We start from the raw sequence: 26,339 nt of genomic DNA on the forward strand, positions 1-26,339 counted from the left end.
CGCCACTGACTTTAGACGAGGTTTCTCCTTGTCTGTGGCGGAATTGTTTTCTGAAACTGCAAAATAGCACCAGGGAACGTTTGCGCGGGAACACGCCTCCTCTTAAAGGAACGATCCATCGTTTTTTGAAATAGGGCTTATTCATCTTCTTTCCTACATTTAGATAGGTGGGCAAATGCATTTTTGTCTCAGTGCATGCATTGTTTTAGTTTGACAGGGTCGGTGCTAGCTTAGCTTAGCATAATGAATGGAATCCTTTGTTGCCAGCTAGCATGTCCTGAGTAAAAGTAATAAAAAAATAAAATAAAATAAACACCTAATTACTTCTTGTGGCCTCGCATGTGCTTCCCCCTAATATAGTCCTTAACATATCTGCATAGGAAATCGCCTAGTGTTAATCTGCATCGCTATTTGTACTCATTGTGAATATGCAGGCCACAAGAAGTAATTAGGTGTTTTTTTATTTTATTCTTTATATTACTTTTACTCAGGACATGCTAGCTGGCAACAAAGGATTCCATTCATTATGCTAAGCTAAGCTAGCACCGACCCTGTCAAACTAAAATAAAGCATGCACTGAGACAAAAATGCATTTGCCCACCTATCTAAATGTAGGAAAGAAGGTTAATAAGCCCTATTTCATAAAACGGTGGAGTGTTCCTTTAACGCTGAACCGCCCCCCCGGGAGCACAAGTTCATTCCCTAATTTACCGACGTGCGTCTGTGGAGGGAAAAGTCCGCTGTGCGTCGGGTGCAAAATAGGAATGATACATGCGGTGTACAAAGTCAATTGCGCTGGGTGCAAGATATTGCCCTTAGATATATTGCCTTACATTGCCCTTAGATATATTGCCTTACATACCAACGCTATCTCACGACCAATTCATACGAATTCGTACGAGTGATTAAAAGGTGGCTAATTCGTACGAATTTGTACGATTTGTCTAAACCCATGTGATGGGTGGGTTTAGGGGCGGGGTCAGGTGTAGGTCACTCGTACGAATTCATATGAATTGGGCAACTCGTAAAATATGTACGATTTAGCAAAAATCGTTCAAATTCGTACGAGTGAGGTCGTATGAATTTAAACGAATTAGCCACCTCGTAAAATTCGTAATCGGGTTGGACACACTGTTAAAACTACTCATGATCACCCTTACACAAATTTATCACATTTTATTGTAGTAACATGCTGTAGTTACTATACAGTATTTTTTAGGCTATTTTTTTATAGAAAGTACTAGATTGTTTGGTTACACTTTATTTTAAGGTGTCACTGTTACAGAGTAATTATACATTTAAGTACTGTGTAATATTAATGAACTACATGTACTTACTATAGGGTTAGGGTAGGATTAGGGTTTGGTTGAGGGTTAGTTGCATGTAATTATACATAATTTACTGTTATTACTATGGTAAGTACATGTAACATATGTAACAAGGACACTGTAAAATAAAGTGTTACCGGATTGTTTTTTAAAATCGATAAACATTGGCCTATAAGTATGGTAATGAAGAGCCATCAATGGTCTTATTATAGTTTTAACAAATGCCACAATTAAGACCTATGGCACTTTTTTTACAAGGGATAGTTCACCCAAAAAAGAAAATTCTGTCATCATTTATTCACACTCATATTGTTCCTAACCTGTATGAGTTTCTTTCTTCTGTCGAACACAAAAGACGATATTGTGAAGAATGTCGATAACCAAACAGTTGTTGGACCCCATTGACTTCCATAATACAGGGGGAAAAACTATGGAAGTCAATGGGGTCCAACAACTGTTTGGTTACCGACATTCTGTGTGTGTGAATAAACAACATGAGTATGAGTAAATGATGACAGAATTTTTATTTTTGGGTGAATTATCCCATGAATTATGGACCAAGCTAATTTTCTCCAACATGTCTTCTGCTCTAATGATGATTGATATCAGGAAAAAAAAAACCTCTTGCTAGATTTAAACTGGATACTCAACCTTTGATGGATCTTGTTTGGTTGTCTTTAAAGAGAGGACAATAACCATTTATAACGTTAATGTTACGTCAGTCCTGCATGGCAGATATGTTTTATGGTAAAGGGTCCTGAGACAGTTTCGTTTATTGCTTTCTGACGAATGAATTTATTTCAGCAGAGTGTCTATGAGACTTTAATGAGACTGATGTGCAGCCATTAGAACTGACAAGTTTGTAACTCGGTCAAGTCTCCCCAAATTGCAAATGCCTTTCCAGGCTGGTTTTAACTCTGTGATGAATGTGACGTCTCGGATCTAACTGATTGTATAGTCGAGTCCCAAAATAGATAAATAGCCCTGGATAAGATGCAGTAGGCATTTTTGAGGAAAAGTACTTCAAGTGTTGTTTCTATATGATTTTTAGGTGCTGAATCCATTTCTGCCGTATAACAAGTTGTAAACATCACTGTTTTGGCATAAACAATAAAAACAAAATGGCTGCCAAAAAAAAAAACGTTTTAATGCATTTATTGCTTTTTAAACATTAAACATTAGAACTAAACTATGCATTCTCAGAATATTTAAACATGTAAACAATGAAAAAACAACATTAACATGAAAGGGACAGTTTTTAATAGCTGCTGGAATTATGCCAAGGTACCAAGGTACACTGGGAAGCATATATCAGTGGAAATATGCAATTATGCCCAGCCCGAAGGGGGGGGACTTGGAATACACATGACCCCAGGGTGTCAAGCCGCAGGTGGAATATTTCAAACCCAGGGGTGGCAAGGTGGCTTGCCGAGGGAAAGACACATGCTCAGAGAGGCTTACAGTGGACTACACACGTGGGGGTCGCCCAGAGGCCGTGTTAGGTGTCGCCCAGCCTGCAGCTCTGCAGATGTCTGTTAGCGAGGCGCCATGCGCTAGAGCCCAAGAGGATGCCACACTCCGGGTGGAGTGGGCCGTCACACCAAGGGAGCATGGTCGACCTTGCTGCTGGTAAGCCAAAGCAATGGCGTCCACTATCCAGTGAGACAACCTTTGCTTGGAGAGAGCCTTTCCCTTCAGCTTCCCACCATGACAGACAAAGAGCTGGTCTGAAGTCCTGAAACAATGCGTTCTGTCTACGTAAGCACGGAGGGTGCGTACTGGACAGAGCAGTGCCAAGGCTGGGTCTGCCTCCTCCAAGGGCAGCGCTTGCAGGTTCACCACCTGGTCTCGAAAGGGTGTGGTGGGAACCTTGGGCACATATCCAGGCCGGGGTCTCAGGATGACGTAAGAGTTAGCCGGTCCAAATTCCAGGCACGCTTCGTCAACCGAAAATGCCTGCATGTCCCCTACCCTCTTGATGGAGGCCAATGCATCCAGGAGCACTGTCTTCATTGACAGGAACTTAAGCTCCACTGATTGCAGAGGCTCAAAGGGAGCACTCTGCAGGGCAGTTTAAACCACTGAGAGGTCCCAAGAGGGAACGAGAGGAGGGCGAGGAGGATTCAGTCTCCTCGCTCCTCTCAGGAAACTGATGATCAGGTCGTGCTTTCCAATGGACTTACCATCAACTGCATCATGATGTGTGGCAATGGAGGCACCATACACTTTCAGGGTGGAGGGAGACAACCTTCTCTCCAACCCTTCTTGCAGGAAGGAAAGCACGACACTGATCGGGCCTTTCGTGGGTTCTTGAAGTTTAGAAGAACACCAGTTGACGAAGAGGTTCCACTTCAACGCATAGGCATGTCTCGTGGACGATGCTCTAGCGGAAGTGATGGTAGCCACCACCGCTGGTGGTAGGGTACTCAAACCTGCCTCGTCCTGTCCAGGAACCACACATGGAGGTTTCAAAGATCGAGCGTGCCCTCGGTCAGAGAATAAAACAGGTCGCAGTGGGACGAGTCGTGGGAGGCAAACAGATCTACCTGTGCGTCCCCGAACTGATCCCAAATCAGCTGAACCGACTGGGGATGGAGTCTCCATTCTCCAGCGAGAGGCCGAAACCGAGACAGATCAGCTGCACGGTTCAGGTCTCCCGGGATATAAATGGCTCGAAGCGACCTCAGATGCTTCTGACTCCATATGAGGAGGTGGCGGGCGAGTTTCGACATACGGCGGGAGCGCAGACCACCTTGTCGGTTGATGTACGCTACTGTGGCGGTATTGTCTGATCGGACTAATACGTGCTGACCCCTGAGCAACGCACAGAAGCGGTGCAGGGCGAGACGTACAGCCTGCAACTCGAGGCAATTGACATGCCAAAGGCGCTTGTCCAGGAGCCCGCGGCATCGTGTCCATTGCACATGGTGCCCCAGCTCATTGTGGAGGCATCTGTTGATACAACAACATGCCAGGAAACTCGTTCTATAGGCACTCCAGCCCATAGAAGACTGAGGTTCGTCCACGGGGTGAAGGTCTGACGGCAGGTCGAAGTCACTGGGACTCGGAGCATGCCGTGTTGCCTTGCCCACCTCGGGACTCAATCGCGTAGCCAAAGCTGAAGCGTCGAGAGGAACAAGGGCTGCCTCGACAACCTTCGTGAAGACGCGAGGAGACAGGGCTAGCCCGAAAGGGAGAACCGCGTACTGGTATGCCTGCCCCTCGAATTATTTATATATATATATATATATATATATATATATACTGGTATGCCTCATTTGCATATGTAAACATGACATTTCAGAAAACTTGTAATACAAAAAATGTCTGTCTCTATGTAAGTGAAAAACTGGAAAGGTTTTATGGTAATATCTATAACTTCAAAAATGTACCCTATCCACCTCTAGTGTTTCGGCTGTGAATAATGCACCTATTCTTTCAATAACAATTACAAGAAAATGGGACCCTTATTTCAAATGTTATACGGTGGATCCTTATTCAGGAGACATAGAACTTTCTAAAAATGTGGTATAACAACTTTTCCTCAAAAATGCCTACAGGGTTACACAATCTTGAAGATCCGGACCTGACTAGTAGGAGGACTGAAGGTTTCACATGACCTTGCATTGGGATCATCTATCACGTATTATAGATCAGACGGCTTTATCTCTGGTCATTATTGCTGAATAGTCTGTTTTGAGTATTTAGCATAAAACCTTAGTTTATGAGAACACAACGCACAGCCTCCTTCAGTAATGACCTCTCAACAATAAAACAACTTGCAGTTTTAATGCACCAGGGCTGATGAAATGTGCACAAATACCTGTGTGGACTGTGTGTGTGTGTGTGTGACAGAGATCTGCTGGCGTATGACATGTGCCTGTTTCTTTTGCGAGCTTTTGATTCACGACTCGGCCGCTTCTAAAAATAACAGCAAGCAGTGCGGGACAGCGACCTGTCTCGAGAGAGAGAGAGAGAGAGAGAGAGAGAGAGAGAGAGAGAGAGAGAGAGAGAGAGAGAGAGAGAGAGAGAGAGAGAGAGTGTGTGTGAGAGAGAAGAGAGAGAGAGAGAGAGAGAGAGAGAGAGAGAGAGAGAGAGAGAGAGTGTGTGTGTGTGTGTGTGTGTGTGTGTGTGAGAGAGAGAGAGAGAGAGAGAGAGAGAGAGAGAGAGAGAGAGAGAGAGAGAGACAGACAGGACATGTGCAGTCTTCTATTTCTCTCTCTCACTCTCTCTCTCTCTCTCTCCAGTAATTTTGTTCAGCAGCACAGTCGCGCCTCAGAGCAGCCGCTGACACACACACACACAAACACACACACACTCACTCACTCACACAAACACACACACACACACACACACACACACACACACACACACACACACACACACACACACACACACACACACACACACACACACACACACATACAGTCTGCAGCAAATGTAATAAAACCGTGGAGAGAGGGAGACAAATCCACACAGAGAGAGCGAAAGAAACAGGTAGAACAAAACAGACACAAAAAAGGGAACTTGCATTTGTAGACAGAAGTGCAGAAGAGGCGTTTAACGTACAGGACTGAGGATCAGCACATGTGAGAGAGCGGACAGATGCCTGTCTTTAAGGTACACCTGCTTTACACCTAACAGTGTGTGTGTGTGTGTGTGTGTGTGTGTGTGTGTGACCGGGAAGACGGGAATACATTACCTTGTTATTTGATCTTTTATTTTATTAAATGTGTAGCTGACATTGACATGGATGTGCAGTTTCACTGAATATCACAATGGGTTTCAGTAAAGATTACATTTCATATATATGGTTTAAATTTGAGTTTTAGACAAAAAATATGCGGTTTCTTTTTAATTGCTTAAAGTTTTTCTAATGCAGATTTATTTATTTCTAATGCAAGTTTCAATAATTATTTTAGATTTTTAGTTCAGTTTAATATAGTTAAGTTGGTGTCTTTTGAATCTTTTTAAGGCTTTCTGATGCATATTTTATGTTTACTTCTAACAATGATAAGCTTCATGTATACGGACAGTGTAGCCTACGTATATTTTGTGGATATTATTTTGGATTTATTTCCTTTTTAGGAGGTAATATTTTATGATGAGTGATGATTACCATATATGAAATGTTTAACATGCTCATATTTTATGTCTGTGTGTGTGTTTTATTGGTTATAAATGGCATTTGCTGAGATAAGCAAGTGAAAAACTGTTAAATAGTTTCTTGCTCTAGTTTTCACATAGAGCAAAGCATACGACTTGCGTGATGATAGATTGCTGTATGAGGTTTATATGACTGGGCAGCCGCTGACTTGTACATTTCCCACAATGCTCATGGAGGCGAGGTAAACTGTAACTGTATGAGACAGACGTGCGTGTAAATGCGCAGGAAACTAAGAAAGCGCACTCATTTGAAGAGGAGATTTCTCAACGTGTTGTTCTCAGACACTTCCTGCTGTTGTGGCATTTGAGAAAAACTTAAAATAGTTTACCCACACAATCCGTCATCATTTATGTCGTTTCAAACTGTATTCTGTGAAACACAAAAAGAGAAATTTAGCAAAGTGTTCATACGGCTCTTTTCCATACAAAGAAAGTGCTATAAAAGTACAGTAGTTCATATGACTGGTGTGATGTGTTTGAAGCCGTTCAGTCGTTGTTGTGTGAGCAACAAACTCAATAATTAAGTCCCTACTGATTACAAATCTTCCCTTTCATTGCTTGCACACAAGATGGCGTGTGTCAAGATGTGTCATGCAAGGTTTTACGTCAGTGATAAGACATACTCAGTCAATGGTGTTTGATGCCGGCGATGTCAAATATGGCGTGACGTGTCCTATTAGAATGAATGAAAAAGTAGATTTAAGAGCTGCTTGTGTTGCTTTTTTTGTCATTTCAGCTGTTGCACGTAGAATACATTTACTTTTGTGTGTACGAAACCATGTACGAAACCAAACGAAAGAAAGACCAGCAAACCCTTGTTTCTTATTTCCCATGGAAAGGAGGAACCATTAAGGTGCAAAGCAACAGTAATGGTAAAATGAGATTAAAATGAAAATAAAACTCACACGTACCAACAGCTTAGACACCAGGGTTGTGCACCATTCAGAATACTGGAAATACAGTCACACTTTAATTTTGCCTCAATAAACTACTAATTACTGTTTATTAGGTAGTTGTTAAAGGGGTGGTTGATTATGATTTCACTTTTCTAACTTTAGTTAGAGTGTAATGTTGCTGTTTGATCATAAACAACAACATCTGCAAAGTTGCAACGCTCAAAGTTTAAAGCAAAGGGAGATATTTGCTTTTACAGAAATCGCTTTTTAAGGACTACAACAAACGGCTGGTAGAGACATCACTAACTCTATAATTTACATAAGCCCCGCCCCCGGAACACGATTTATAGATTATCAAGACAGAATATGCTAATCAATAACTAGAAGATAACTACACATCAGCTACATTAATTCATCAACCATTCAGAAATGTCCTGTTGCTTCTACATGTTGTCACTTCTTCTTGAGTCCCTCCATCATTGTCTGACTCCGGTTTGAACATTAAAGGCTAAAAGTTTTTGAAATAATCAGTGCATGTGTGTGTGTGAGGTAAAAGGACATAAGCAGTTGAAGCTCCGCCCCCTGTGCCAGGAGCAGCAGCTCATTTGCATTTAAAGGAACAAACACAAAACAGTATATTTATATATACAAAATAATTATGCACAGTACACACACACATATTATGTAAACACAAACTTTTATTTTGGATGCGATTAATCGCCCTAGTTACAAGGTAGTTTGTGACATCAGAAACAGCAGCGATTTCAAAGCGTGTTTTTGAGACTGTCTTTGGTTCACTGCAGTTTTAAGGAGAAAATACTCAGCAATGCTGTCGACTTATGAATTTACACATGGTTTGACTTAAACCATATTAAAAACACCACATAGAAATATAAACAACATTAAAAGCTGGATGTTCACCACAGGGGGACAGTACATTTCTTTTTATTGACCATGGGTCAAAGAATGTTTCATTTCAAGGAATGCTCTAATTTACTCATTGTTTTATATTCAGTAGGCTACATTTTTATGTGAATATATATATTTTTTTAATTATTTCAAAACAATATGGTGGATTTCTATGGTGGCGAATGGCAAATTGAATCTGTTTTGATGGCTTTGTTCATCCCTTACCCCAACTCACAGTAAGTCTACATGTTGGATCTGATTTGGTGGAAAACACACAGTTTACGTTGTTTGATTTATGTCATATCTGTGAACATAGAAAAGAAGGTCTTAGTGCAGTATTGTGGCTCATTGCTACAGTAAATAGTGTTGTTGCACTGAATTTAGGTTGCTATTTACCATGGACAGTTTTAAACTGCATGTTAACCTACTGTTAAAGCAAAGAAACTTCAAACTGTGGAGAGTCTATAATCAAGAAGGGAACATGACAGAACCCGTGCCAAAACTAGATCTGAACCACAGCAACAGAAATGATGCTATGCTCGTGTTATTTTTCTAATATCAGCTTGGTTGGAAGTGCTTCTCAAGGGCCCAGTATACTTATGGTAAAGTTCGTCTTCGTTCATCACTTAGGGGTAAAAAGAAGTTTGAAATGCCTGGCTAAAATGACAGCGGTGAGAAAACAGCAGTTCAGAAAGCATCTGATCATATAGTGATGTGGATGTTTGCACTATCTCTGCAATTCAACACTCCAGACACATCACGTTTATTTATATAGCACTGTATACAACAGATTGCTTAAAAGCAAGCAGCTTTACATTAGTAAACATGAAAAAAACTTTAAATTAGAATTAACTTCAGCTTCTACTATAAAGCTCTTCATGTTTTTACTCACGTCTGACGTTTTAAGAAATTAACTGGAGATTTACACGTCAAAGAAGGCGGAGCCTCAGAACCACGCCCACCTATTACATCATCACCACAGATTATGGTAGTTTAAAGGTGTTTACCAGTTGGAACGAACTTTTCCCGAAAGTTTGCTTTGTTACGCTGTTTTGAACTCTCAATACGAACTCCAAACAAACTCCTTTTTGGCATGACTTTGTTCAAAACGACGTCACTCAGATTTCGCTTAAACTGGATCTCAGTGCAGAATTCCTCAAGCCATCAGATATAGATCATCCTGCATTCTGCGGTGGCCAATTCTATTCAAATTCCAGTTTATTAGCTTAAAATCATAATAAGTCCACTGGAACAGAGGAATCAAAAACATCCCTTCTATAATAATATGTGCCAAATGTTCTTATGATCACAGTGTGTGTCTTTGTATATAATATGTTTGTTTTTAAGAGAGGAATCATTGATTTTACATGCTTTACTTCGTAGCTGTAGTTTTTAGTAGCAGTTCTACTAGTTTGCGCTTGTTTACCATTCTTACGTTTCTGCTTTTCAGGCCATTTTGAGCAGCGCAAACAGAGCAGATAGGGCTACTGTGTGTGTGGTGGACGTTAATGAGTGTGTGTTCAGTCGGACATAGAAGTCCAGCCAAGTGGCATGATGTCTTGAGTGAGGCTAGGGTGAGCGATATGCGCTTAATGATGTGTTTGTGAAAGACTCACTCTCACTCTCACTCTCACTCTCTCTCTCTCTCTCTCTCTCTCTCTCTCTCTCTCTCTCTCTCTCTCTCTCTCTCTCTCTCTCTCTCTCTCTCTCTCTCTCTCTCTCTCTCTCACTCTCACTCTCACTCTCTCTCTCTTTTCCTTCCACTCATGATGTGTTTATATGAAGAGGGTGTCGCCTGTCCAACCACTAGATTCTTCCTGTGTGTCTTCTTTCTTGCACTTCTTGTGATCTTGCAGAAGAACTGCATGCACTCTAACCTGGTCTGACACACACACACACACACCGATGCACATGTGACCAGGGTCTGATTCTCGTGTCTTGGCTGTGTGTTCGCTCTGATGGTGAGTGTGTTGATGGTGCGCTTTACTTCTTTGCTAGTGTTTGCGAGTATGTGTGTGTGTATGTAAGTTTTATTCCTTGTTTGAGAGTAAAATGGTTTTGCTCTTTTAAATCTCGGGAGGCATCAACTTTGTCTTGGCTAACTCTTGAAAACTGAGGCCAAATAGAACTATAAAATAAATGTGGTGTTGAAAGTATTGAGTTTGTATTAAGAAATATGGCTTCTGTCAAGCTCTTGGCAAATCTGAGCACAGTTTGAGACATTAAGATCTATTCTGAAACTCTAGAGGAGACTCATGTGAGATACTGGGGTCTTTTTGTCAGGTGTAAAAGATGTTGAAAACTTGAGCAAAAGTCTCTTTAATTTCATTGCTGTCTAAGAGCAAAAACTGTGAAGTAATTACGTGCTTATGTTGCTTAAGACAATCTTTTAAAGGGGTGGTAAAATGCCCTTTTCACAAGATGTAAAATAAGTCTCTGATGTCTCTGAGTGTGTATGTGAAGTTTTAGCTATATAGTAGTTTTCATTATGTATTAGTTATATAGCATGTTAAAGTTGTCACTTTTTGAGGGTGAGCAAAAACGCACTGTTTTGTGTCTGTTCCTTTAAATGCAAATGAGCTGCTGCCCCCGGCGCAGGGGGCGGAGCTACAACAGCTTATGTCCTTTTACCTCACACACACACATGCACTGAAAATTTCACAAACCTTTAGCCTTTAATGTTCAAACCGGAGTCAGACAATGATGGAGAGACTCAAGAAGAAGTGACAACATGTAGAAGCAACAGGACATTTCTGAATGGTTGATGAATTTATGAAGCTGATGTGTAGTTATCTTCTAGTCATTGATTAGCATATTCTGTCATGACAATCTATAAATCGTGTTCCGGGGGCGGGGTTTATGTAAATTTTAGGGTTGGTGATGTCACTAACCCGGGAGGAATGTGGTGTAGTCTCTACCAGCCGTTTGTTGTAGTCCTTAAAAAGCGATTTCTTTAAAAGCAAATATCTCCCTTTGCTCTGAACTTTGAGCGTTGTAACTTTGCAGATGTTGTTTATGCTCAAACAGCAACATTACACACTAACTAAAGCTAGAAAAGTGAAATCATAATCAACCACCCCTTTAAAGTTCTGCAGTATTTGTAGGTCACTAATGAAACCGAAATAAGTTTGTGGCATTGACCATGTGAGCTCGTTAGTATAGACGGTTAGATAGAGAATAATTGATCATCATCAGATTTTGCACAAACTGCAAAAAGTCCATGCAAGCTCAAGGTGTCATATTCTTGCAGGCTGCACAGACAGAACAAGTTGAGAAACATTTATGAATTAGATTATTGCGTTTTTACATATTATAAATCAAGATTGGTTATCTTAGCAGCATGAAAAACGAAATGGTTATTCAAACTGGGAATAAATTATATACAGCAAAGAACGTTCCTCATCAATGAAGTGCTCAATGTTTATGTTTTTATCCATTTATTATCTAATGGTTTTATGTGTTTTTGTGCGAATGTGTATGTGTTGGCTGTACTTGTTGTGAACCAAACTGGCCCTTGGGGACATTAAATATATTTCAATTTCAATTCAATTCAATCAATGACTTCAGTTTGCAAAAATCACTGAAGCCGTCTACACTGAAAAGAAGCAGATCTAAATGTAATGCTGCAATCGACACTTTTCATTCCTTTTCAAATTTCACTTTAATTGTGATAATTATCGATTAAGCATTTGAGGGTCAGTTTCATGCCATTTTTACCCCAAGCCCGTTAATTTCCGAGCCTGATCAGCATTTAATCTCATGCATGGCCTCTCTGCAATCCAATTAATGGAAATCCGTCGTAGCGATGGAGAATGTTAATCACCGCTAGTTATTTTAACCACCATAACAGTCAAATTTAACACTAAAGTTAATTTTCACCTCTGATAAACAGGGAAAACTTGGTATCATTATAATCTCCAATATGTTATTTGACAGCTTAGTCTTTTAATGAAAAATTTCCTAAAAAAACAACACAATGCAACACATGATTCAAACTACGGGTAAAAACACCTGTGCAGAATCATACTACAATAATGAACACAGTACATGTCAACACTGCACTACAACGAGTCCTGCTATAAGAGCCAGACGATTCCATGCAGTCAAACAGATAATTCACATTATTCCCTTTTGTGAATTCTATTTACTGCAGCATGAGAAAGTATGGAGTCCCCCTAGGGTCACATGCAGGAGCAGAATATTTCCCAATAATCTGTGCCTTGAGCTCAGTGCTCTCTGCTTATGAACTGCACTCATGAATTTGTATAAGTTTTCACATTATTATTAATAATTTTGGCAATTTGGCAATCTGTAATCTCATATTTGACAACTACACAATATTTTTGTCAGTTACGAGTGTGTGTGTCAGATATGCAATTTTGACTCCTGAATGCTTGTCGTGGACAAGCCTACGCATTGCTTCTCGACCAATCATCACTTACCGTTATTAACGACGTATGTGATGTCATCGAGAAGGCGGAACTAGCGACTGACTTCCAGAAACAAGAATGTAAACAAACAGGCTACCGAAGCGGTGTGTTAGCTTAATGCTAACTCCTGTACTCACCGAGTTGCTATCTTTCGCCAGCATTTATCTTTCTTTCACTCTGTCGTGGTCGTCCCTCGAGGAAACATAATTTGGAGCAGGAGTATTGTTGTCAGAGCTCAAATAATGTTACATATTTTGTTTTCACATAATTAACTCTGTAAGAAACAGCACCTACATTTCTATTACATGGATGTCAATCAGTGATGATACAACATGTCCCACCTACTGTATGGATTGCAACATTTCACTTCCCTTCTTTCATTTAGCAACATAACCGTGTTTGTTTGTGTGAGATTGGGCACGAGGGATCTAGAAAACGAGGCTTCCCTGCGGCGGCCATGTTAATGACTGCAGCGGGCGTCTTTATTGGGCTGAATGACTTTGTGATGGTTTGTGTGACCTTAATCAAGCATTGTGCGTCCCTGACCTTCTGTGTTTGATTAATCTTGCCTCCATGTCCTCCTTTCTCTCTCTCTCTCTCTGAGAGTGGAGGAATATATTGGGACTCAGTAGCAGAAAGATTGTGTCTTATAGCCGTAAAAATGGTAAAGGCTGTTTTCTTTACTCTGTTAAATATTTTATGGCTCTATTTGTGGGCTTCCACAATCTTCTCTGCTTGATAAACGTGAGACACACTGCCCGATTCGACTAAAATGTCAATGAGAAAAGCGATTGCTGGCAACTATTCAACAATTACCTCAGTCATATTTTACAGTGATTTTCATTTTTGGTTGTTCAAAGGATAGAATAGGAGAAAGAAACACTAATAAAGCTGTATTTACTTTATTGAAAATATTGAGATTAGACTTCACAGTGTTTGACTTGAGAAATATTACAAATGAAATTTACAAATGGGACTTTTTTAAGGTCAACATCAAATCAACCCTAACTATAACAGTGTTTTCTTATTGCAAGACTTTGTTTTTTAAATTCACGGCTATTGGATAATGTCAAAAAATCGGCAAATACCCGGCTAACAAAAATATATTTAAAGAATGACTTTCTAACATTCCCCTTAAAGGTACAGTTCACCCAAACATTAAAATACTTCCATCATTTACTCACCCTCAAGGTGTTACAAACCCATACCAGTTTAAGATAAAATTAAAGATATTTTGAAAATGTATTGGCTGTTCAAATGTTTTTTTGGGGGGCAAAAACAGGCTTTAATAACACCAAAATTTTAGATACCTTTGGAAATTCACAATTCTCTCCAATTTCGATACCAAAGCTAAAACTACTAGCCTAATTAATGTAAAACTTAAACATCATTAAAGTAAACATCAGTAATAACATAATATCAAATAATCAAATTACAAGCAAAAACACAAATAAATGCTATATAACAAAGATACACGTGAAATAAACAATGCTTTTCAGGTTTCTTGAATTTTAGTTTCTTGAATCTTGAGTTATTCAGAGCAGTGAGTGTTTTTTTCTTTCTTTGTCCTTTGTTGTCTGATTAACATTAAAGACACAGACGGCAGCAGGAGGAATATTAACAGCGAATGCACGGCTCTAATATTCTGATACTGTACACATGCGTTTACTTTCTCAACTGTTTACGTTCACTTAACCCTTTAGAACCTGAAGCTGAAATAGGTGTTTTTCACATGTTTTGATTTTTTGACTGTAAAATTCTAAAACAATGTGCAATCTTCATGTGCAAGGTGTCATCTTTTTCAGAAAGAGATTAGCTTTCAACAAATCACAGTTATTGACCATTATTGTGTGTGGTGAATAGTTTGTAAATAGAATTTAAATAGACAAAAAAAAAAAAAAAACGAGAATAAATTTACTGATTTTATTTAGAAAAAAACAAAACAGAAAACGAACGAAAGGAACTAACACTTTTAAGTTGAAAAATGAACTATAATACATATATACAGTACAAGTCTTTTTTGTGACATTGGGTTGCACAGTTTTCTTTTATGACACTTTTTTTCATACACACACACACATATACAAATGCATGCAAACATAGGCACGCACACATACACATGCACACACCACATGCTAAGATACGTGAAAGAGTAACGGCCATCCGCCTCCCAAGTTTAATTAAAAATCATCCTAATCCCCTCTTCTGCTGTCTACCACTTCTTGTATTTGTTTGTTTCTTTTATTATTTTATGCAATCCAAAACACTCTAACCTGCCACGCTGTTTTGCTTGTTTTGGTACTATATGTTTTGAGAAAAAAAAAAATCTGCTATTGGGGTAAGAAAAATTAATCTTGTTTTCCCTTTTAATTAAGTTTATTTTTCACTTATTTTTTTTTTTTTTTATGTATCGTCTTATTGTGCTTCCCAAGTAAATGCATCCTGATTTAAGCATGTTAAGATATTTGTACTGGAAAACAAGACAAACACACTGAGTATTGCAGTGTGTCTCAGTGACACGATGCTGTTCCCCTAAAGGCACAATTGTTGACCATTTCTTTTCCGAGAGTGTAAGTGTGTATTAGTGCCTATTGTCTCAGTATCTTTCTTCATTCCTCTTGTTGATCTGGTGGTGTTTTGGTGTGCGAGGCACGTTCCTCTCCATGTGTCCGCTTCGAGGTGTTTGCCCCCCCAGCCCATTCAGTCACTCCTTTAATCTGCTGTTTCTAATGCTGTACCGAAGCCGCTGTAAAGACACGTCTCTCCCAATGATTCCCTCATTCTGTGAGCACGAACCCACCGGGACAGCAGACAATTACCTTCAGTGTCCCATTGATTTATCAATCATCCCAGCATTAACGTTCACCAACATTATTCATTGGTCGATTCCTAGTGACAGGACCCTTTAAAACAGAGAGAAACGGTTTTATCAATGCTCTGTGTTCGGGTCAAATATTTAATCAAGATTTATTTATTTGTTTTAGCTTCTCAGTTCCCTTCCAAGCTCTCAGCTCTTCATCTATTTGATGTTGCCGACAACCTTTTTATGCCTTCAATACTGTATCAGTGTTTGTATGATCATAAAGCTAGTTTACCAAAATACTGATTAGGATGTTGTGGGATATTACTGTATATTATTGATTATTTTATATGCATTTAACCCAGTTCCTATTAGGGGTGCACTGCACAATATATCGAAATTATCGAAATATTGCAAATGTATATATAGCGACATGCATATCGCAAGGGTCATGAACAAAAGACGAAGAGAAAATCACTCACTGCTCTTGGCTGAATAACTTTTGTATCTTTAATAAGAATCAGGGTATATTTAATTCATACAGTGAAAACTAAACAGTGTTTTATTTTTACATTTGATTATTCAGTTTCTGTTGTTAAATAACCCTAATGTAGGGTAACCTGAAACCCTGAACCCTGTGGTTTACACTGATGTTAAAATAACACTTCTTACGCTACAGTAAAACACTGATGTTCACTGTCAGAAGTTTAGGGATGTTTTCTTGTCACAAAAAGAATGTGAAACACATGTTGGTTTTTATAATTTTAAATACATTTTAAAGATAATTTAAGATAATTTAAGTTTATTTAACTCACTTTTTAAGCATTATCGTATCGCATATCGAATATCGCATTATTTAATGAGTTATCGCATATCGCATTTTTCTTCAATATCGTGCAGATCCTATCTCTGGAAATGTAGGAAATTATCATTTATTAAGATATTTTTGAGCACCTGACCAACACTACATGCTACAGACAAAGAAATTGAACTAAGTCTGTTTTGTTATATTGCATATGTTTAAATCGAAGTCATTTAAGTACCAACTTTACTAATTAATGCGTAACTATGTGTTTAGACACTGAATTATGTGTATGCTTGGCTGAAGAGATGAGTCTGTAGACTAAAACAGACTCGTGTGTCTGAATCCTGAATAATGTTAGGAAGGAAATTCTAGAGTTTATGGCAAGTAAGAAAAAAATCTACTCTGCAGATTTTGATATCATGGGTATTAATAACTGGCCAGAATTTTGCACCTGCAAAAAATGTGAAAGATAATAGTGTGACAATCAAATACTGTAAACTGAGGCTTAAACGCTCTTGCTCGACCTGTGAGGTTTGTTCTCACGAGTCAAGATCACATGGTTGAGCTTCTGTTTCCATATTTGATGGTATGATGTTTGTGATTGCTATGTTTGTGCATCGATCAGTGTTTATTTGAATAAAAGCCTGAATTCAATCTTTTCATTATATAACATGATTGTGTCCCTTCAGAAGAGACCATTTTACAATGTCTTTGTGCTACTTTTGGAGCTTGAAAATATTGATTGCATAGACTTTAAATGAATGGACAAAAATGATGAGAGAATTTTACAAAATATATATATTTTTTTTTCCCGAAAATGAATGAAAGATTTATAAGAGAATGAATAAATGATGACAGAATTTCTATTTTGCGGTGAACTATCGCTTTTAAACAAGTATGTTTTGTGCCCTGGTGGTCTATAAATAGCAAACCAGGCGCAAATTACACTTGCGCCTGGACCGATGACAGTGCAGTGCTGAAGTGCCAACTAGTCTCTCCTATGGAGGATCCCTTTACCACTCTACAGATAAAGCGTTGTCGGGAAACTCAGTTCGCGTATCTACCCCAGATTGATAAAATAAAATAAAATTCTGTATCAAAAATTATAAGGAAACACCAGTACTTTGTTTAGGCTTGGTTTGTAGGGAATTACAAACCTGCGTACATATATTCAAACGCACATAACTATAGAACCCATTCTTAATGCGCATGTGAACGCCGTCAGCGTTTCTCACAGGTTCGCGTTTAAAGTCTATGTAGAGAGAATTGTGTCGTCTTAGCGGCCCCTAATTTGATAACAAATGATCGTTGCGACGGAAGCGAATCAATCAAAACTAACCTTAGCTGGAAAATAACTTTACTAAAGAACCGCTATAAAGCCAAAACAATCTCTGTTACCATAAATTATACGTTTATCTCTGTAAAGCTGCTTTGAAACAATCTACATTGTTAAAAGCGCTATATAAATGAAGATGACTTGACTTGACTTGACACTTTATTTTGATAGTCCACTTTAGACATTCTCCTAACTATAAGTAACTTTATAACATGTCTACTAGCAGTCATTAGAGTATTAATAGACTGTCTGCTTAACACTTTATTTTGATGCTCCTCAACAGACATTCTACTGACTATAAGTAACTTTGCATCTACTAACCCTCTACTAATACTCTAATGACTGCTAGTTGACATGTAGTTGCAAAGTTAGTTAAGAATGTCTAAAGTGGACTATCAACATAAAGTGTAACCTAGATGGGATTTATGACGTTTCTAAACAACACTGGCAGAAATAAAGCATAGCTTTAGACAGGTCATGTTAGTCAAGCACACAGTCAGCTGAAGCTCAGATGATCATGACGTCTATCAATACAGTTCAGACACATTCCTGAACTCCTCCTCTCATCTTTAACCTCGAGATCTGTCTTTAATTTCGTCCAGAATACACAACCAACACATTGTAACTGTCTTTCCTGTAGCTCAAACATGAGGGCGTTGGCGCTTGCAACGCCAAGGTCATGGGTTCGATTCCCAGGGAAAGCAAGAACTGATAGGAATGTAAATGTGTACCTTGAAATGCAATGTAAGTCGATTTGGATAAAAGCGTCTGCCAAATGCGTAAATGTCTGTGATTCAAGTTGTTTTCTTAATTTCCTTGCATGGCACATGCTGAAACATGTGAAAATGCACAATAAACCAATAATTTTTTTGAAATATATTAAATTTTATATAATAATGGAGTCGACTGTTTGAAAAAAGACAGCTGTTCTGTTGGGCTTGATGCAGTTAACATGCAGTTACAGATACACACAATATTTTTTCAGTGATTGTGACTATATCCGTTCTTAAGCAGTTTATATTCTGTACTTAATATTGTATTTTTGTTTAACACATATTTTAATCAAACAATTATTGGAGTATTCCCTGCGGTGCCTCCACAGACCCCGGAAACATATCACAAAGCAGAACATATTAATGGTCCTAAAAATAGCCATCGTGTTCTCAATTAGCTTTTTTTTTTCGTTTTTCTCTTGCGTTTGATTTTGGAATTACAGATTCTTGACAGGTTTCGTGAGATTCATCCATTTAGTTTACTTGCTAAAATGTCTTTGAAAGGTTTAATGCCAACCTTGCAAAGTCACTGTGCCGATAAACATGTTTTCTGGTGGACTGATAAAAGCCGGTGCACTCATGGGAATTGTACAAAGATGGCTAATTAAATTGGAGATTGACATTTTGAGAAAGCTTTCGATATTTTTGAGCATCATACTGTACTTTAATGGTTTGAGAATGTGTCGTCTGAGGCCGACTCAATGGTATGAAGGTCTGAAAACATACATAATCTTCATAAATCACTGTGGAGGATGCTTAACAAGACCAAACCTTAATGTATTATTAGGTGTAATTATTGATGATGGAAAATGATAAAGGCAAAGTTGCCAACACATTTTAGATTGTTTCATCCATTGCTAGTCACTCATTAAAAAACCTTCCTCCAGGTAATGGAGTTCTTATGAAATAATTATTAGGTATTAATTTGGTCTGGGATTCTTTCTCTGTAAGTTACATTAGTTGAGATTCATTGAGATTCATCAAGTGTTGAAGGCAGTTATTTTAGTATCATTCAGATACTATTCTAGCTTTTATTAATATTTTGAATTAGTTTTATTTTTAGATTTTTCTGTTTGCATTTTAGCTTAAAAATTGTTAGCAATTTTGTTGTGTTTGTCATTTTTATGTTTTATATATATATATAATATGTCTACACTGCAAAATGATTTTCTTATATGAACAATATATATTTATATTAATTATATATTGTCTTCAGTAATTTTGCTTCTTTAGTAAATGTATCTTGACTGAAGAATATTGAGATATTTGTAACGGAAAACAAGTTCTGTGGAAGAAAAAATATATTTTTTTACTGTTATTCATATTTATTTCTAGTTTTAGTTATTTTAGCTAAATAAAAATGAGAAATGTTATTTTTTTTAATAATTTATATACATTTTGTTAAGTTTTAGGTTTTGTTTCAGTTATCTATATTTACCCTGCTACCGGTTTACACAATATTCAAGCTAGGTTTTGATGAGATGTGGCCAACACATTGGTATTTATTTATTTAGTAAAAGGCAATGTTCCCTTTGAAGTCGTTGAGTTCTTGCTTGATGCTCTGTATGCGAGTGTCCTCATTAATATATAACAAGACAGAGGCACAATTTAGTTTTCAGGGTCCTGATAACATCTCGTCTTTGTTTCAGCCCGACTCAGCTGAGTTGCTCGCGACTGTATGCGTTGTGAGCATATGAAGCTAAAATTGCTTCACTCCCAGATTGCTTTCTTTAAAAAGAAACGTCCCGATCTCCAGCCTCAGGGCCAGACGAGTTCGGGAAGCGACAGCGAGACGTGGATCACAAGATCTCTGATGATAACTTATCGTATATGATATAACTAGTGTCTCATCTTCCCTAAAGCGATGTTGCCCTTTCAGTTTCCCAGTGACGATGTGCACTCAGTGTGTTCGCTGTGTCCGGTCATGTTCGACTGAGAAGATGAGGTAATCACTAATTGTTGGAGGTTTAAAGGTGTAAATTCGAGACAGTTCGGTACGTTTTTGGTACAATGCTCAGTTGAATAAAGTGTTTTAACTTCTCCGTGTACAGGACGTAATTTCAAACGTGCGCTTTGTTTGTTGTGCTTCAGACTAAATCATAAACCTAAGTGTACAGGAGAACAATGTAGTGCTGGACAAACGGCGAAAACGCTGTATTCTGCTGCCAGGCCAGTAGATGGCGATGAAACACTATAGACTGAACGCGTAATACACATGTGCATGACATTATTGTCTTCAGAGATTCACGTTTTTGTTGTTTACACAGAGACCGGTTTCAAAAACTTGCACTTTGAAACCCGTTTTCAAAATGTTTGGTTTTTAGGCGCCCAAAACGCCGTTGTCGAGTAAACGAAATAGCAAAACGCATAAAAAGTTTTGCGTTTTTAGTTGAAAACAGTGTCGTGTAAACGGCCCCTGAATCATTCCCCTCACCTTGAGCCACGTCTTTAGCCTGATATCCCTGTTCTTTTCTCTGTGTCGTGCTTTGATGATGGGATGCACTCCGTCAGATGATGGTGCTAGCAGTGTAGAGTTAAATCATTCATGATCTACATGTGCTGTAGCTCTTTCCGGCTCATTCACCAGTGGCTTTGACTCTTGTGTGAACACTAATTCTACACACTTGCTGTAGTTGACATTAGCAGCAGGAGATCACAGCTTAACACTAAACTTGTTACTCTCAAACTCTCGAGTCAGAAACACGCAGATACAAGTGCTTGAGTGGCGCTGGCCTATTCTACATGCCTACTGCATGTTAACTTGAAGTTACTCAGACAATTGACCCTTCGTTAAGCCACGCCCGAAAACTGCCACAGGCCAATCGTGGCTTAGCAACCGTAACTAGGCGCGGGAGGTCTGGCAAGCTTTCGATCGAGGGAAACATGCCGAAGCGTTGTGCATATGGATTGTGCAAATCTGATACCCGGTATCCTAAAAGTTTGGGACTTTTTTTCCCTTCCCGAAACCTAAAACCCAAGGGGAGAAATGCCGGGCGTGGATCAAGCAGTGTGGGACGCCCCATTCACAACTAAATGTCGACAGGATTAACAAAAACACCTACGTTTGCTCCACGACGTGTGAACAGTAGCCTGGCGCGCTAAAAATATAAGCGGGAGAATGTTATCATTGTCACTTCCCCTTGCTGTGCATGAACAGCTGTTCTTCAGTTTGTGTGTTTCCCATTTGAATGGTCAGCGTATGAGGCGCTTGCTTGCGCTGGGACCTATAGGCTTCAGCTTCAATTTTGATGAAATTATTCTCTAATCAGTTGCATATTATGTCGTGGATATATCCCTCGATGTCTTGCTCGATCAGATATTTCACCTGTTGGCCAAAAATGACTAATTATCTGATTGGGAATGTCTGACACCAGTGCATACATACTGTAATAGACGTGCCAAGTGCAAAAGCTTGTCAGGCGTAGCAACAGTAACTAAGGAGGGCGGGACTTAGCGAAGGGTCAATTGATCCACAATGGACTTCATTTCTGGGGTTCTCGCTGAAGTCGAAATTGTTGGGTGAACTTCTATAATGGTGAATGGAAACTACAACAAATACAATTGTGTTCTAAGTTGCTCCATTAGTGAAAATAAAAAAAAAAAAATCCACGATAACATTTCTATTTTTGTGTTTTGTGGGCGGAGCCTACCTGGTGTCAGAAAGAGACAGTTCTGTGGAAGTCACAGAATATAAAAATAAAATTGCCGATTGGCATTTGTGTTTATATCTCACAATTCATTTTTTTTCTCTAGTGATTTAAACTCGCAATTGCCTATATTAAAGATATAATCTTGCAATTGCGAGACAATTTTAAAATTGTGAGATAAAAATGTTATCTATGTATAATTTTATAGGTTTAAAAGATTTCATGCTGCAACTGTAGGGCCAACATATATTTTTTATCATTTTCACAAAACTTTCATGGCCCCAGAATATTTTGTTGCATGAGTATCTGAACATGCAGTATATCAAAAGAAAGAACAGAGCCTCTGCTTTTACAAACAAACAAACTCGTTTTATTCTAGCTTCATGCATTCTTTTTTATCAACACTTGAATGTGGGTAAGGTTTATGAAAAAGCAAAATTTTGAGCAAAAAGCTGAGAAAATGGTTGTCTCCCCAAAGACTACAACGCACATAAGCAATGTTTTTATCATTTCTTTATGCTTCTTTTTTTGCATGAGCTTTGATCTGGAGATTCTGTACTAATAGCGCCCGTCTTTTTTTCTGCATTCCGATTCTGACATTTTCCCCCTTATTCCCTGGATCCCACCCGTTTTCCTCCACTTGTTACCTCCGTTTTTCTGCCACCAGCTTTGACGTCTACTCCCAAATGGCCTGTGACTGTCCAAAAGAGGGGAAAAAAATGTCAAGACATTGATTACGGTGGTGAGAAGAGAGAAAGATGTCATATTTGCTATCTTTCCCTCAGCCGTTTGTATTAGAAACACTCGTGCAACCAGTTTTCAGTCATTTTATTTTATAAAAAGGTCCATTGCAGTAGTTGACCTGACAGAGAAAAGAGAAAAGTTTGTGTTAATGTGCGCTATAGCGTTCTTGCTGCTAATGCAATTCCACTAATTGCAGTCTAACACATTTCAGCACACAACAACACAATAAAACCAAGTCATTACATAGATAGCTTGCATAGAGCATGTCTTAAGCTTCACACATTTGAACAATTCTGCTTGCAGATATAAGTGTTCATCAAAAGCCTTTCAAGGAAACTCAGTTCACTCTGTGTCCGTATTCACAACGCCAGACCACATCCTATCGACTACAATGGGGGAATCATGAAACCTCAAAACCTGCTTACATGACATTTAAAACCTGCAACATGATCAGTCCCACAAGTGTTGTTTCTTATGCTCAAATAGCATTAAAAGCTTATTTTAAAGGCTAGATATAATACGAATGCACTGTCTTTGTATATCTGAAGTCTTTGGTGTTTATATACCATCCAAAGACCTTTTGACAAATCCACAGTATCATTCTGCATAAAAAAAAGTTATCTCTGCTCAAAATATGTTTTCCAGTCATCGTTGTTAGACGGCTTAATGCTTTGAATGAATAATAGATGAGATGATTTCCTGGGAGCCACTAAAAAGGTTGTACAAGCAGCGGGAATAAAGTGATACTGCACCCTTATTGATTTAATAATTAGTGGTGTTTGCAAAGGCACATTGCCCATTTCAACATGTAGGGTTGGGCTCTTTTGATTTGAGCCAATTAGCAACCACTGAGCAATGTGAACAACAAAACACTTAGCAACACCCTAGCAACGACCCACTACACTTTTGCACAAGCAAAAAACATCTCTCTTGTCTTTGTATAATCCATTCTCTATTTCTGTCAAAGCTGTAGTTCATGCTGCTCTCTTATTTTTATCTTTTATCTTATTTCTTTCCCCCCAAACACATTTTTTTCACATTACGCAACTATTCTATTTTTCTCTTCTGCGTCACGATGGGAGAGTGATGCACGTGGGACTCAGACTGAACCATCCCGTCACGGATAACTGAGCCAAAGAGAGAGTTTAAGGAAATCATCTGTCTTCGGTTCTTGTGCCCTAATTTCCTCCGTGTCGCTCTGTTCAGTAGTAACCTTTTACACAACCTAAAAATACCAGCGGCGAGATAAGAGGCCCATTCTTAGCGAAGCTCCAGTTATGGATGAGAGAGAGAGCTAATGCGCCGTACATCATGTGAGCCGGGGTTACATGAATTCTTCAAATCTTATGACTTCTGCTTTTGGCTGCATCAGCTGAGCTTGTTTTCTGTTGGAGTAAAGAGAGTTTATTTCTCACCAGTGTGTGTGTGTGTGTGTGTGTGTGTGTGTGTGTGTGTGTGTGTGTGTGTGTGTGTCTGTCTGTCTGTCTGTCTGTCTGTCTGTCTGTCTGTCTGTCTGTCTGTCTGTCTGTCTGTCTGTCTGTCTGTCTATCTATCTATCTATCTATCTATCTATCTATCTATCTATCTCTCTCTCTCTCTCTCTCTCTCTCTCTATCTATCTATCTCTCTCTCTCTCTCTCTCTCTCTCTCTCTCTCTCTCTCTCTCTCTATCTATCTTTCTCTCTCTCTCTCTCTCGCTCTCTATCTCTCTCTCTCTCTCTCTCTCTCTCTCTCTCTCTATCTATCTTTCTCTCTCTCTCTCTCTCTCTCTCTCTCTCTCTCTCTCTATCTATCTTTCTCTCTCTCTCTCTCGCTCTCTATCTCTCTCTCTCTCTCTCTCTCTCTCTCTCTCTCTCTCTCTCTCTCTCTCTCTATCTATCTATCTATCTATCTATCTATCTATCTATCTATCTATCTATCTCTCTCTCTCTCTCTCTCTCTCTCTATCTATCTATCTCTCTCTCTCTCTCTCTCTCTCTCTCTCTCTCTCTCTCTCTCTCTCTCTATCTATCTTTCTCTCTCTCTCTCTCTCGCTCTCTATCTCTCTCTCTCTCTCTCTCTCTCTCTCTCTCTCTCTCTCTCTCTCTCTCTCTCTCTCTCTCTCTCTCTCTATCTATCTATCTATCTATCTATCTCTCTAACTCTCTCTCTATCTATCTATCTATCTATCTATCTCTCTAACTCTCTCTCTATCTATCTATCTATCTATCTATCTATCTATCTATCTATCTATCTATCTATCTATCTATCTATCTATCTATCTATCTATCTATCTATCTCTCTAACTCACTCTCTATCTATCTATCTATCTATCTATCTATCTATCTATCTATCTATCTATCTATCTATCTATCTATCTATCTATCTATCTATCTATCTATCTATCTATCTATCTATCTATCTATCTATCTATCTATCTATCTATCTATCTATCTATCTATCTATCTAACTCTCTCTCTCTCCCTCCCTCTGTCTGTCATTTGATAGATCTAGTAAACTAGTAGACAATGTTGAAGAACTAGTTAGTGAACTAGTAAACTAGTTTCCCTGCATCTGCGTTTGATATCCCCCCCCCTTCCGGTCATTCATTCTTCATCCCCGAAGACGACACATTTTATCCTCACTTCTGGTGAGACGGGATGCATTTGTCATGCAAAAGCTGAAAATGCTTTTTAAAAATGCTTTACAGAGTCTTCTTTTCAGCTTTACAAACAGCCTAAAATATGTTTGACTTTACGGCTTGCCCTGGACTGAATATACAACAAATTTGTCTACCAATGATTGTCTGTCTCATTAATTCAGTAATTATTTTCTGTATTTTACTTCAAATATCCTCCATCTGTTTTTTGTTTTTTTAACTAATCGCACCCAGCGTCTATGGAACCTGAAACAAAAACAAGGACAGAAAAAAAGCCCTATTCAGACGGGAATAGTTTTCCTGGAGGAAATTAGAGAAATTCGTATTTTTCAGTATGTTGCTATTTCTGCCAAGTCTGTGTTTTTCTCACACAATCTCTGCACAAATTCCAGAGCAAATGAAATTACCGTTTGTTTTCCAGCTCTCTCCTCTAGGAAAATCTAATCCCATCCGAATGTGAATGTCTGTTATTACTGATATTATATTTTCACATCTCTTTTCCTCATGCATATTAGCCGACGTGTACTAGATTATTATTAGCAACCCTAATTCTGAATTCACTCACTCACTTGTTTTGTACAGTTTGTATAGTGGGATGGGTTGTATAGTGACAAAATGTGTGACAAAATATGCAGTGAATTGGGTTTGCAGGACCAGGATTGAAAATATTTATATTTATGTTTTTTTTTAATGTGATGCCCATTTGTCCAGGGTACTTGCAATGTCTCATATGTCACATATTGACATCAGGACCCCTTGGCATCCCTTTTTAATGCACAGTTGCAAATTTAAGTATCAATCTGGGCTCATTAGAAAAATGTGCCTCTACCTACAATAATTTTTTCAAAACTCCAAAAACTTACATAT

At 38.6% G+C, this 26,339-nt stretch overlaps 1 protein-coding gene across 3 annotated transcripts in view; it reads left to right on the forward strand.

Annotated features, from left to right (window-relative positions):
* The window catches only part of rgs3a (regulator of G protein signaling 3a), a 174,292-nt gene that overhangs the window by 77,616 nt on the left and 70,337 nt on the right, over positions 1-26,339 (forward strand). Inside the window, exon 1 of one of the 3 annotated variants that reach the window (XM_081365196.1) lies at positions 5,568-5,948. The exons of 1 other annotated variant lie outside the window; for it this stretch is intronic. In XM_081365196.1, coding sequence (XP_081221322.1) covers positions 5,934-5,948 — 15 coding nt within the window. In that variant the 5' untranslated portion in view covers positions 5,568-5,933. Of the gene's footprint in view, positions 1-5,567; positions 5,949-10,061; positions 10,261-26,339 lie in introns of those variants that run through there. One more of the 3 variants, XM_081365197.1, reaches the window with a different exon arrangement.

The sequence above is a fragment of the Scardinius erythrophthalmus genome (genome assembly GCF_964197995.2).
Source record: "Scardinius erythrophthalmus genome assembly, chromosome: 5".
Taxonomy (NCBI): domain Eukaryota; kingdom Metazoa; phylum Chordata; class Actinopteri; order Cypriniformes; family Leuciscidae; genus Scardinius; species Scardinius erythrophthalmus.